Source organism: Cynocephalus volans, chromosome 1, assembly GCF_027409185.1.
Source record: "Cynocephalus volans isolate mCynVol1 chromosome 1, mCynVol1.pri, whole genome shotgun sequence".
Classification (NCBI taxonomy): Eukaryota; Metazoa; Chordata; class Mammalia; order Dermoptera; family Cynocephalidae; genus Cynocephalus; species Cynocephalus volans.
Window position 1 is genome coordinate 32625703 of NC_084460.1, and position 14032 is coordinate 32639734.

General features: G+C 38.4%; 1 protein-coding gene across 1 annotated transcript in view; it reads right to left on the minus strand.

The window, feature by feature from the left end:
- Window positions 1–2651: 2651 nt before the first annotated feature.
- Window positions 2652–14032, minus strand: part of RBL1 (RB transcriptional corepressor like 1) — a 75047-nt gene continuing 63666 nt past the window's right edge. The window contains exons 20-22 of the mRNA XM_063103147.1: window positions 7223–7371; window positions 4386–4550; window positions 2652–2828 (exon numbers count right to left, since the gene is read on the minus strand). Of these exons, the coding sequence (XP_062959217.1) occupies window positions 2652–2828; window positions 4386–4550; window positions 7223–7371 (491 nt within the window). The remainder of the gene's footprint in view (window positions 2829–4385; window positions 4551–7222; window positions 7372–14032) is intronic.

Consider the following 14032-nt stretch of genomic DNA (forward strand, 5'->3'; position numbering starts at 1 on the left):
AAATAATCAAGCCTGAGCTCCTTAGCGTGGTTTAGAAAGCCCATGTATGAAAGGCCCTGCCCGCCTTTCTAGCCCTACTTCCACCCACAATTTTGCATATGCACAATACACTACAACCTCATTAAATTACCTGCAGTTCCCAAATCTATAGTACTTTCATGACTCTGGGCCCTTCTACAGTTTGTGCTCTCTCTGTCTGGAACACTTTTGCTGCCCTGGCAAACAATTATTCATCAGTAAGGACTAAATTACCATATAACCTCCCCTTCAGAGGTTTCTCTGACACACTTGCCCAGGCAGAGTGAATCACTCACTCCCTTCTCTGTGCTAACACCATCCCTCTTTGTGCAGAGCTGTATTACTATACTTATATTAATGAGTGACAAATATTATATCTTGAGGACAGGAACTATGTCTGATTCATCTTTATATCCCTAGCACCTAGCAGATGGCCAGGCACAGAGTAGGCAGGCAATAAATGCTTGTTAACTTAGTGAAAGAATTATAAAGGAACAAAATTAAAACAAGGAGGAACATTACCTTTTTGAAAAATCTGATTTAATATAATCTAATCACATTAAAGTCTTAGTTAGAAAATAATTTTTAAGCTGTGGGTCTCATGTGGAGAAATATTCCTGAACTCACTCCTAAGAGACAAATGAGCCTTTTCCTTAATTCAGTGAAATAATCCTGTTTCTTTATATGTAGCTAAGATTTTTTTAAAAATTGAGGTGAAATTCACATAACATAAAATTAACCATTTTAAAGTGTACAATTCAGTAGTATTTAGTAAATTCACAATGTTATGCAACTACCACCTATATCAAGTCCCCAAATATTTTCATTACCCCAAAAGAAAACTCTATGTCCATTAAGCAGTCACGCCTCATTCTCACCCTAGATCCTGGAAATCACCAGGAACATTAACTTTTAAGTTATACTAAATAATTTAAAAGACACAAAGTAGACATTTAAAAAGACAGATTTTAGATGGCTGCACAATTGTTTCTAGTCACACAGAAAACAGCACAAGTATAATTTTTTCAGTAATCTCAAAAATTCCAATTTTTATTAACCATTTAATGCACACTGATACCAAGTCCTAAATACCGATAAAAACATATCCAGATTTTTTATATAGTCAGTGTACAAATTCTCATTTATACTTTGCACATTAATAATGAAGATGAAAATGATACAATAGTCATAGCTACATAAAAATATGTACAAAGATTCAAGACAGACTCTACATTATTTGACTTGTAACAATATGTGTAGATACTACACAAAAAATGAGGTGTAATTTTCAGAAAAGTAAAATGTGACCAAAATCCCTTTTCTTAAAATTTAAAAATGAAACTCCTGACAATACTAATTACCTACAGCCAAGTCTTAGACTAATTCAAATTAGTCAGGATTAGAGATAGGTAAGTTAAACATTATGCATTTAAAAAAATAAGTTTTGCAGTTAAAAACATACATTTGATAACATCTTCTCAAAATTAATGAAGAATGGCTTATTCAAGTCCTTCCAGATTCTGGAAACACACTAGAAAAAGTGAATGTGGAACAGAGGATTCTTTGGAAAGCTCCATCCCTAGGACTGGGAAACATCTTCAGGGAGACCCAGAAGTCAAATCCTAATGGGAAATTCATGATGCACTAATAATAATGAGAACAAAATGGGGGAAGTAATAAGCAGCTATTTTACTAAGATACATTAGAATTATAAGGCATCAAATAATTTTAATGTGGCTTTGAAAAAGGTTTCAAATATTCTTAGGAAATCAATTAGACATTGAGAAGGGCAGATCTCACACATTATCAGGTGCTAACTAATAGGAAACTTAGTTTCTAATAACTTTACCTGAATTTTATACTGGCTTGAGAAGCAGCTTCCTATTTTGAGTTACATGTCTGAATATGATCATGTATAATTAAGTTAAAGTTATAAAAAACAAAATGATCGGTGTTTTAAAAAGGAGCAAGTGCCTCTTATTGGGTTGTATCACCAGGCTAAGAGGGCTCAGGGTTGGAAAGCAAGGAGTGGAGGTAGTGCAGGGCTCAGGTACAAATTTACTTACGCTCAAGCAGAGGAAGGGAATGAGAAGGGATCCAGACAACCCAGAATGGTAGTGGCACCTGGACGTCAAGTTACCACAGGGGGCCAGAGACAGCCTGGTATATTACCCTCTGGCCCAGGTACTATGGGAATCAACCCCTACTTTCAATATTAAATTGAGAATACAAGTATCTCAAAGCACACATACCAAAAATATATTATTTACCCTTGTATAACAAAGCACAGAAGGAGGAGACATTTGATTATTTTTAAAGGAGCTAAAAAATTATGCAGTTTCTCCTTATTTATTTCATCGTAAAAACTAACCCAAGGTACAAACATTTAAAAGATTCTAGGACTATTAATATTTTAAAAGGCACTTAAAACACTCCTTTCCAATCTAACTGAAAATACATCTCTGTCAACCACATTTTGGATAAATGTAAAAAAAAAAAAGCACATAATTTTGGTGCAATTTTTCTTATACCCTAGTGATATTTATCATCTGCAGGGCTGAAAGCTTTGAAGGATAGATCCCCAACTTTCTGCAGAACCTGAAAGTGCTTTTATCACAGAAACAGGAACAGTGTTAATGATTTGCTCTTTCACTGACAACATCTTGTAGTCGTTTAAGTAATACATCGTCATTTTCTTGACAGAGGCGTTTGGCAGGTGATTCTGCATCACCATCGATGGGTATCGGTATTGCTCGCTTCTTGGTTCTCTGCTCACCTTGCCTTATCATGTTGTTGATATCTTTCAAACTCTGCAAAAATAGAGGACATATGTGAATAAAGGAGGAAAATGGGGGAAAAGCAGCAAAAAAATAGGCTGCTTTTTCCTGCTCTCTATCCCCTACCCAAATTTAAACACTGGGGTAGGACCAGCCAGTTTGCTCAGTTGGTTAGAGCAGGGTGCTGATAACACTAAGGTCCAGGGTTCAATCCCTGTACCAGCTAGCCACTACCCACCACGAATAAAAAATGATGTATTAGGTGATAAATATGTTTAAAAAAATAATCTAGACCCACCTAATAATGGTGGCTAGAACTAATTTTTTCAGGTGGTTTTAAAAACTAGATTAACCTTAGAACTACAGTTTCCAAAGCATAGTCCCCAGAAAAGAAGCAGCAGAAGCATCCAGGAATTTACTAGAAATGCAAATTCTCAAGTTTCACCCTACACCTACTGAATCAGTATTTTGGGGATAGGGTCCAGCAATCTATGTTTTAATAAGCCCTCCAGCTGATTCTGATGCTTCCTGAAGTTTGAGATCCTATTCCTCAGAGTAAAGCTTTTCAAACTTTAATGTGCATAATAATCATCTGGAAATCTTGTTAAAATGCAGATTTAGCAGAGTTGGTGTGGGGCCTGAGAATTTGTGTTTCTAACAAGCTCCCACGTGATGCTGATGTTGCTGAAAGTGGTTCCTGAAAGCTGTGCATCACAACCATCTAGGGAGCTTGTTATAATTATAGGGTCCCAGATCTGCCTGCTAGGGCTTTGTCATTCGGTAGTTGTGTGGGACAGCTATCTGCATTCAACAAGCTCCCCAAGTGATTGTGACCCATAGTTTCAGATTCACTACTGTAAAAGTCAATTGTTCTAACTGTCCTTATAGGAAATCAATTTATATAAAGAAGAAATTCAAATCTGTGAGGTATTATATCTTAGTCAACTTGGCTGAGTATAGTAGATTCTCAATAGGTTTTTGCGGAACTTAATAGGAAACTAATGAGTTAAGGAGCTGCCATTGTATTTGGACTGAGTTACAATCTGCCCCACTTCAATTTTGATTCTGGCTTCTGAAAATATACTGAACATATCTGCTTGATAGTTATTGAAATACCTGAAAACAGCAATCATGTCCATATTACATCTCCAGCATCATACATGGATAAAGATAGAGATAACCACAGAGCTGTCTGTGTACAGAGGAGACCTCTATTTTTAGACTTTTCACTATCTAGGTTGCCATACACCAAATTATCTTTCACTCTTCTTTAAACTTAACAGTCCCCATGTCTGACCACTTGTAGATGTTGCCTTTCTGGTCCTTTCTCAAGATCATCCTTAAACAGGGAGATACACTTGACTCTCACTGTGAAGCCCCAAATACCATGTCAACATCAATGGACTAAACTACCTCAACTGAATATACTGCTCTTGATCACAGGAAACTTGCCATAGTTAACAGTTCATATTTTATTAGTAGTAGCTTTGCAGAAAAATCAAGATTAATGATAACTGATTGGTAATCAGAAATACATCTTTTAACATATATGTATAAGTTGATTTGGAGTAAAGTCTGTATGCACCTTACCTTAGAAGGGCTGCCATTGAATTTGTACAGCAGAGCACTCCTTGGTGTAAGGCATGACCCATTCTTATGTGGGGAAACATAAATAGAATGCTGTTGGGAAATCCGGCGTGGTGAGCCTGGCTGTTGCTTAATATGTGGAAAAGGAGAGAGTGGTGGAGCATCCATCTGAAATAACCCAAAAGTCAGATTTTTTTTTGGTGGCTGGCCAGTACAGGGATCAAACCCTGGATCCTGGTGTTATTAACACCACATTCTAACCAACTGAGCTAACCAGCCAGCCCCCCAAATCAGATTTTTAACATAAAACATTTTCTTTCTTTTTTTGAATACTACCATATTTTTACTCTTATGACATCTCCTAGTAAGGAGTCAGTTATATTGTAAGAGCTTATTTATGGCTGAAAAAAGCAAACAAATGGCTCATTAGCCCTCATTTTTCAATGATTTAAAAAAACATTTTTTTCAGCGGCTGGCTGGTAACAGGGATCAAACCCTGCACATTGGTGTTATCAATACCACACTCTAACCAACTTAAGCTATTCAACAATTATTAACAGATGAACTAAAATTTATTTTCCTGGATCTTTCAGGAAATCCTATAATTAGTATTAAGAATTTTGGGCAATGGTGGGGGGCCAGGAACTTCAGTCACCCCGACAATCTGCATCCAGCCCAACAATGACTGAGCCCCTGCTGGAAGCCTCCTGGTCTCCCCTGCCAGAATGAAAGAGGTGCCAAGGGCATCGACCACACCCTACCTCCTTACTCCTCCTCCCACCCTATTTCCCTCCCCTCTTCCCCTCCCCCCCACTGCTCCACAACAACATCTTAGAATGTAAAAATATAATAATATAAGTAAATAAATAAATAATAAAATTCTGGGTAAGACACCAGGAACGGTAAACCAAGAGAAGGGGAAACCTTGCATTAGAAAGTAGGGACAAAGCAGGGACCAGACACCCGGCCCACAACCAAGCACACTGCCAGCACCAAGGAGTATGCCAAAAACATCTCCTCCATGTGGGTGGCCCATCACAGCCACCACAGTAACCACGGCTGCCACGAAAGTCACTAGACATCACAACCACCATGCAGATGGTCCGCCAGCCACTGGAGTGCATCAGCACAAGGAGAGTCACCAGTAGAGACCAAAGAAAAGAACAGGATGTCTCTCTCCACAAAGCCCATTCCAGAGTGACAGAAGAAGCATCTGCTCTGTGATAATATTGGGGAACACCTTTCAGCATTGGACAGATCATCTAGGCAACAAATCAACAGAGCAACCATTACTCTTTCAGAGGGAGAGAAGCAATCTAGGGTTATCAGTGGTGGGAGAGGGGAGAGATAGGGGGATAGGGAGAGATTGGACAAGGGGCATAAAGAATAAGTACAATTTGTAACAATAAACATACTAATAATATTGATTTGATAAACATATGTCAACACTGAATCCCCAAAATATGTATAATCAATTATGATTCAATAATAAATAAATAAATAAATAAATAATCATTTAAAAAAAAAAAAAAAAAGTACGGACAAAGAATAATTAATGTTCTAACACTTGCAATAAGAATCTCTCTCCACACACATACCCACAACCAAAGCAGTAGCAGAGAGAATAAAAGAAAGGTTAAGGAATTCAATGAGCCAACAAAATGATTCCAACATGGAACAAACCTGTCAATGAAATGGAAAATAATTCATATAGATACGCAAAAGACTTGGAGTTAGGTGAACAGGGATTTCATTTTTCTTTAATATTCTGTACAATGAAAATAAAATAAATTGAGATGGCTCCTTAACTAATATTTCATTCATCATCTTCACTTGAAGCTAATAAAATTAGTTTTGATTGGCTGATGGTAGAGATATTCATAGTATAGTACAGAGGGAGGGTGGAACTGATGGAGTAGGATGAATAGTCATAACTTCTGAGGATAGTTGCAGACCATATTCCTTGAAAGGGACAAGGACAGGAATGTAGAGACACACACAGATATGTACACTGCCAAAACTAGGGTCTACATAAAAATGTCTTAGTGGGGCCGGCCCGTGGCTCACTCGGGAAAGTGCGGTGCTGAGAACACCAAGGCCCCGGGTTTGGATCCCATATACGGATGGCCGGTTCGCTCACTGGCTGAGCGTGGTGCTCACAACACCAAGTCAAGGGTTAAGATCTCCTTACTGGTCATCTTAAAAAAAAAAAAAATGTCTTAGTGTTACCCTATTAATAATTCAGGCCTACTTAATTTCCTTTTCTCTTTACCTAGAAAAAAAAATTTATCTCACAATATAACAAGAAAAACCAAAAAGAACAACAAAAATTTACCCAAATCAATTGTTTCAAAATTTCCATGTTACCATCTAGTCCTTGCCCATATGAACACATAATTTCTAGCAACATAATCACAGTGTAGATAAAATTCCCATGATTTCCTCTGGTCTCTGTTGTATCATAGCCTTAATCACTCTGATTAAGTTTCTAGTCATTCTGATTAATTGCTAGTGTATTTTCTCTTATATAAAACATAGTGAGGCTTTAAATTCTGAAATACTTATGTAACAAATAAACTCATAGTAATTGTAATTCAACTGTGACTGTAGATTTGAATAAAGAAGTAAAACATAGGGCCGGCCCGTGGCTCACTCGGGAGAGTGCGGTGCTAATAACACCAAGGCCCCGGGTTCGGATCCCATATACGGATGGCCGGTTCGCTCACTGGGTGAGCGTGGTGCTGACCACACCAAGGCAAGGGTTAAGATCCCCTTACCGGTCATCTTTTTTAAAAAAAAAAAAAAAAAAAAAAAAAAAAGAAGTAAAACATAAAACATACCACGTGGTCCTGATTTGACAAGTCGTATTTTAATGCAAATGACTTCACTCTTCCTACATATATTGTATTGTAAAATTTGATAAGATCACCTCTTTCCTCTTTCACTGGTCCACTGGAACAGTCAGGTGTTTTTGTAGCATCTTCTAAGTCTGTTAAAAAGAATTCAGTGTTGTGATAGGGGTACTTTAATATACAAGTTGGTGATCTGAATTGCATCACTCGCTACAATATTTAAAAAAAAACATGAATCTTTATGTAAAGAAATTAATATTTTCAGAAAAGGTTCAGAAATTTACCTGTATTATTTATTTATTTATTTTTTATTTTATTTTATTTTATTTTTTTATTTTATTTTTTTACCTGTATTATTTATAAATCAAATTGGAATCTATAGAAATGCAAACATGTGAAATGAAGGTGGTGCTCTTTTCTCTAGATACCACTTCAGCAAGAATGTTTTTACAACCATAGCTTTTGAGCTCACTGTCACTGGTGGCCCATAGATGGGTGCCAACCCTGGGCTGGGTTTAGCTAAGCTCCACAGTATGGCTGGCAGTAGCAAATCCTGAACTTCAGATAACAAAAAGGCCTTCAGATATTCTTACTGGCTCTTTGAGAAAGGTGGAAAAACTAAAAGGTAAAGGAAATACATGGCAGATGACTGGTGTTCTAACAGTCATATTAGACTGTTAGACTAATGTTCTAACAGCCTTATTTTTCCATGCACAACAGGAACCCTTGAGCTCAGTTTTTAGTTAGCACCCTCAGTTCGAAAACTATAGGTTGCCCCAAGATGCTTTCCTATTTATTAGTGTTCTCTGGGATAGCTTGTGACACCAGGCAGAGCTTTACCCTACTCTTTTTTTGGGAACAGTATTACAAACAATGGTCTACTTGTATATAGGAGAATCATCTGTTTATAGGAGCTAAGAAAACCACTGCCAATTAAAAAAATTCAGCATATGAAAGTTCTCATTCTCAATACAATGGTCTGCAAATATTGAGAAGCATGCCTTCACCTTAGAAAAACCAGAAAACTCAAACATTGTCCAACAGTCAAGCAATTCCAGGAAATCTCCATGAAGATCTCAGTCCTAATTTGAATGTCTTTTTTACTCTCACTATTTTTGAAGGATCTTAATTGTGGGTGGGGGTTGGGGAATCTAGGTAAATTGAGGAAATGCTGCATATTATTTTGGAAATTCAGAGTGCATGTTAGTATATTAAGGGCTCTGAGAAGTCCCAGAGTTGCGGGGAGGGGGGAGGACACATGTCCACTTTAACTCCATACTTCCCCAATTTTTTATGCATAGTTTCTCTTCCCCCATAACACCTACACCACCATCCTGGGGAACACTGTTCCAAAGCATATTAGAATGGTAATAGCTTGGTAACAGCTGTTGTAGGTTATTCTCATTATATGAATCAACAGAATTATTTAATATCCTCCTTGGATTACCAATTTTTAGAGGCACAGAGTATAGTCTCCATATTTCTGCATCATTCCAATTCTGGTTGTTAATATGTACGTAAGATAAGGAGATACACTTTGAATGAACCAAACATATAAAACTCTCTAGGACCTTGGATACTAACTAAACATAATTTTGTTCAGTTAAGTTTTCATTGCAAAATAGATGTCAGTTATCCTTTATGCAGGAGAAAGATATCTACCTTTCTCCATCATTAAGGACCCTGGCACTTTGGAAAGTAAAGCCTCGGTGGGTCTAGTGGCTATCTTATCATATATACTTTAAAAGATGGAACTTATGAAAGACAGAGAGAGAGAATTCAGATCACAAGTTTGCCTACATGGTGCCATAATTATTGCAAATCTGTTTTTCCTCAGAAGGTAGGGACCTCTGCCTAATAAAATTCGAGGCAAATAGTATATGCTTGGCACATATTTGCGAAACAAACCAGTGAACTATTACAGTTTTATAATTTTCCCTACTGCTGCCGCAAATAAGTATCTTTTTTGGATTAGCTATATCATTGTCAAGCAATTAAAATGTGTTTTTATATAAACCATTAGTGAATGAGACAAGCCCTTAGCAGATGGAGATATTATGTGCAGAGCTCCAGGAAGACATATTACATTTTTTAGCCTAGATATTTGGCTTGAGAATTTTCCAAGAATCTAAAGTGAAAGTGGGAAGAGAGAAGGCAAATTATCTCGGGGTTGGGAGGAGGCAGAGATAGTTAGTATTTTGGTGGCTGAGCAGTACAAGGATCTGAACTCTTGACCTTGGCGTTGTCAGCAATATATTCTACCGAGTAAGATAACTGGCTAGCCCTGAGAGAGTTAGTTTGATATCCCAGGACAATACATGTGCACCCGAAGAAGAGAAACATTGAGAGGAACAGTAGATATACTTCTCAGGGGAACTGGTTTCCCAGGTAGGCACACCAAATTGTTTGGGACACACATATTGGTGAAACTCTCATCCATCACTCCCAGAGGAGCTGCTTAATCAACTGAAGTTGGTTTCTCTGTACATACTATCATTAGTCTTTGGATTGAGAAGGGGCATATACTGTTATCCTTACCACTTAAAGAGGGTAAAGAAGCAAAATTATTTTAAGATGAAAGAAAGAAGATCAGAATTTACTTATAAAACAAAGAGTCAGATTGAGATATGATAGGCTTGACCAGCACAGTAGCACTTCCCTATAGTAGGCACTTTATTTATGTTTCTCCCATCATATCTTCCCCATCCTTTTTGCTCCTCACAATAACAATGTGCAGTAAATATTTTGGACTGGCTTTCTGATTAAGAGGGCAGTGGCATTTAGTTCCTGTTATGCAAAAGCCACTGACCACAGACCACTTAAAAACTCCAGTAGTTTTTAGACCATGTTGGTGATATTTTGGCAGTTTCTTGTGAGCTCCAAAAGGCACCACTATAATCTAAAAACAAGTAAAAATGTACTCTACCTACATCATAATTGTTTGGTGACTGTAACATGGGTACAATGCTAATAAAGTCACCTAATTATCAATTTGCAACTACCAAATTTACACATCTCATATGAAAACAGAATTTTTGTTCCTTGAGAGCATTTCCTTTTTTTTCTTGGCTTATTTTTCAACACTTAAAGAATTTTAAGTCAAGTAAGGTATGTGGCCTTAGACAAATTAGCTTTCAAATAAAACCAAAACAGAGCTATGGCGGGGCTTGCTGGGATCACAGCAGAGAATCATTGTGAGGTGCTGGTCCTGGGTGGCCTTGGGGCAGGGTGGCAGCAGCTTGGAGTGGGGGCAGTTGCAGCATAGGGTCACGCCTTGGCCTAGGACCCCAGCAGCGTGTCCAAGTGGGTCCAGCTCAATGTCACTAGCATCTACTTCCTCACCACCTGGCAGATGCTGTGCGGGGACCTGAAATCCTTCCTGTACCACTTGTACTAGGCCAACTCCAACCTGAAAGTGGACAATGTGAGGGCCACCCAGGCCACATACCACCTGTTTAGCCCGAAGGAGGCCTCAGTGGGAGCAGGTGACTCGCCCCAGGCTCTCTCGATGCTAGCTCTATCCCAGCACCCCCCTACCCCAGGTCCTGGGCTGGGGAAGGAGAGGATGGTGCCCTGGCGCCCACCACCTTGGAGGATCCCCAGTCACTTCACTTTGTAGGGTCTCTCTCTTACCCTCTGTGCTCTTTGGTGAAGGAGGAGTTTCCCAGACTCTGGACTTTGCTATGTGGATCTATTCTTTTTCTCTCTAGATTCTTTTGCCCAGAGTGTATGAACACCTTGTCTCTCCATCTCAGTGTAGTTGCTGGCTCTGGAAATGGAGAACCTTTGCATTTGTCTCATCTTTTTGCATTCTAGACGTTTGAGTTAACATTGACATGTGGGTTGACATGAGTGGCCTTCCTTTCCCAGTGACTTGCATTTAGAGAGCTGGCACTCCATCCTTTTCATCCACAACATGCATCCACTTAGCAGCCCTTAGAAGGTGCTGTCCATAGTATGACTTTTCTTTTTCTTTTTTTTTAAAGATGACCTGTAAGGGGATCTTAACCCTTGACTTGGTGTTCTTAGCACCATACTTTACCAAGTGAGCTAACCAGCCATCCCTATATAGGGATCTGAATCCCTGGCCTTGGTGTTATCAGTACCACACTCTCCCAAGTGAGCCATGGGCCGGCCCCATAGTATGATTTTTCAAAGGGTACACTACTCATGTTAAGTGGTAGCTTAGGGATGTCAAGGAGAGGCCAGGCAGGGAATCTTTTTTAATCAGCTTGCTAATTAGCTTAGTTTTCCCACTGAGCTCACAGAAGAATAGGAATTTTCAGGTTAGTTTGCAGCTTGTCTTTCATCAAATTAAATGCTCATACTAGGCTGGCTGGTTAGCTCAGTTGGTTAGAACACAGCCTTATAAAGCCATAGGTCATGAGTTTGGATCCTCCTACCAGCCAGCTCCCCCCCCCCGCACCCCCCCCCCAAATTCTCATACTGCTGTGCAGATGGTAATAGAAACTGTTTGGATTATTATCCTTTATAAGAGCTGTGTGACCAAGGAAGAGTGTCTTGGGAAGTGTACAGGACTGAAACTCAGAAAGAGGTCTGTTTGAGGAGGAGTTGTTATTTATATTTAGTCTAGGCAGTTCACAAGCCTTATACCAACTTTGCTGGGTCTTTCAGTTAAGCCTATATAATCGCACTTGGCTTTGTGCCTTGCCACACGACATTTGTGGTACATGAGGCTTCCCAGAAAGATTCGGATTCCTTTTCAAGTTCAAGAAGCCCGACAGAGACCATTTTCAGCAGGGCATGACTTTATGATCAGGAAATGAGAACTCTTGATTCACCACTGAACAACCACTGTAGGTATAAAGCTACTGCTCATGTCTCCCCCCACAACCCCCAGCTATGTCCATTGTTCATTTGATGAAGCTCTCTTAGAGAACTGACTGCCCAGAAAATAACAGTCATCTCCAACATAAAGATAGGCTTGTGTTAGCTGTGATTCTCCTTTTATAGTGTGGGTGTATGTTTTACAGTTGGATTGTCTTTTTAAATTCTAGGTCTTGGTGGTCATTAAATTGCCTTTCTACTCAAGCATTTCTGCTTTGTATATTAAATCAGATTTTAAATTGGAAAAAAAATAAAAATTTAAATTTAAAAGACATTTAAAAAGTCATACTCATTAATAAAATACAATAAATTTGATTTCACTTATAAACAAAACAATAAATAATATCTACTCCTTACTGAAGTCTTACTGTTGAGCAAGGCTTGTATTAAATGTTATAAATATATATATATATACACACACACACACATTCTTTTTAATCATTAAAACAAGCCAATGAGAAAATATTGCAAAGTTTGCAATTTACTATAATACACTTGAATGTTATGTTTGTGTTATTTAGGTTAAGTTATAATCTGTGTCTCATAAGTATTCTAATCAAGAAAGCCAGTCTGGGGTGGTCTGTTAGCATGATAATGAAGAATTCACGGTTCCTGGGTGTTGAGCTGATGTTTTAATCAGGAAGCTCACTCTCCATAGGTGGCTACTATAAGGGTTTCTGTTAAGCATATCTCAATCAATGACCAGTGTTTTGATAATTAACATACTCAACATCAGAAATGGGTTTTTACTGACGAAAATGGTGATCATTTATTAAGTATGACTAATGCTAAAAATTGGCTCGTGTTGGCAAAACTAAAACATATTTAAGATAAGCAGATTGGTTAAAATATTTGAGATACTACCTGTGATAGCATGAAAGGGATGAGAGGTCCAGTGAGGTCTGTGGGCTTTACTTATGGAAGATGTCCTACGGTTAAAAACTCTGAGAAGTCCTGTGCCCAGCCCTGAATTCTGATGCACATTGTTTGCTTAAGGTAAACAGAATCCTGCATCTGGAATCTTGGCATCTGTCCCAAGCTAATGTTTTATGTGAGGTGGTGTTTGGACACACAGTTGGAGCTTTCAGCTTACTACACAAGATACATAAACTGTGTGTGTGCTTTTTAACTATTAATTATTTTATACCTAATTCTAAATTTGTTTATAGAACTAGAACTGTTTTTCCCCAGGCAGTATTCTTTGGTGTGTCTAAGTTTAGCTCATAGCATCCAGCCATAGCTCCAGGACCTGAAACATGTCTTATCAGAATATAGACTTGCCTAACTGTATCCTCCTCCATAACTTTCTTTCTTTTGGGGTGCCAGAATTTGATTCCATTATCACTGGATACTCTCCCTGCCCTGTGCCATCACCACTGTACAGGATCTATAACAACGGTTTTTTGCTTGACTGCTAAATCAATACGTAGTTAACAAGTGTATGTATAACATAATTTGATCTGAAATCTTAGGTTGTAGAGGAAGTAGGTAACCTTCAGTCACCTCAAACTTCTTTGGTAGATACTAATATTTATCACAGAGAAACCATGATTTATTACCTTTTGCTTACTTCTACTTATGAACTTCACTGTTCCCTGCACCTCAGTTACTTGCTAGCAATTAGTTTCTCATAGAGAAAACAAAAAATAGGCAAGGGATCCACACTTTCCTAGTTAACCTTTTTAAAAAAAAAAAAAAAAAAGATGACTGGTAAGGGGATCTTAACCCTTGGCTTGGTGTTGTCAGCACCACGCTCAACTAGTGAGCTAACCGGCCATCCCTATATAGGATCTGAACCCATGGCCTTGGTGTTATCAGCACCGCACTCTCCCGAGTGAGCCACAGGCCGGCCCTCCCAGTTAACCTTTGATGCCTGATTTTGAATGGACAGAAAACCACCATGGATAGGTAAGCAACACGTATAACAAATACAGAAATGAGCTTTTTTGT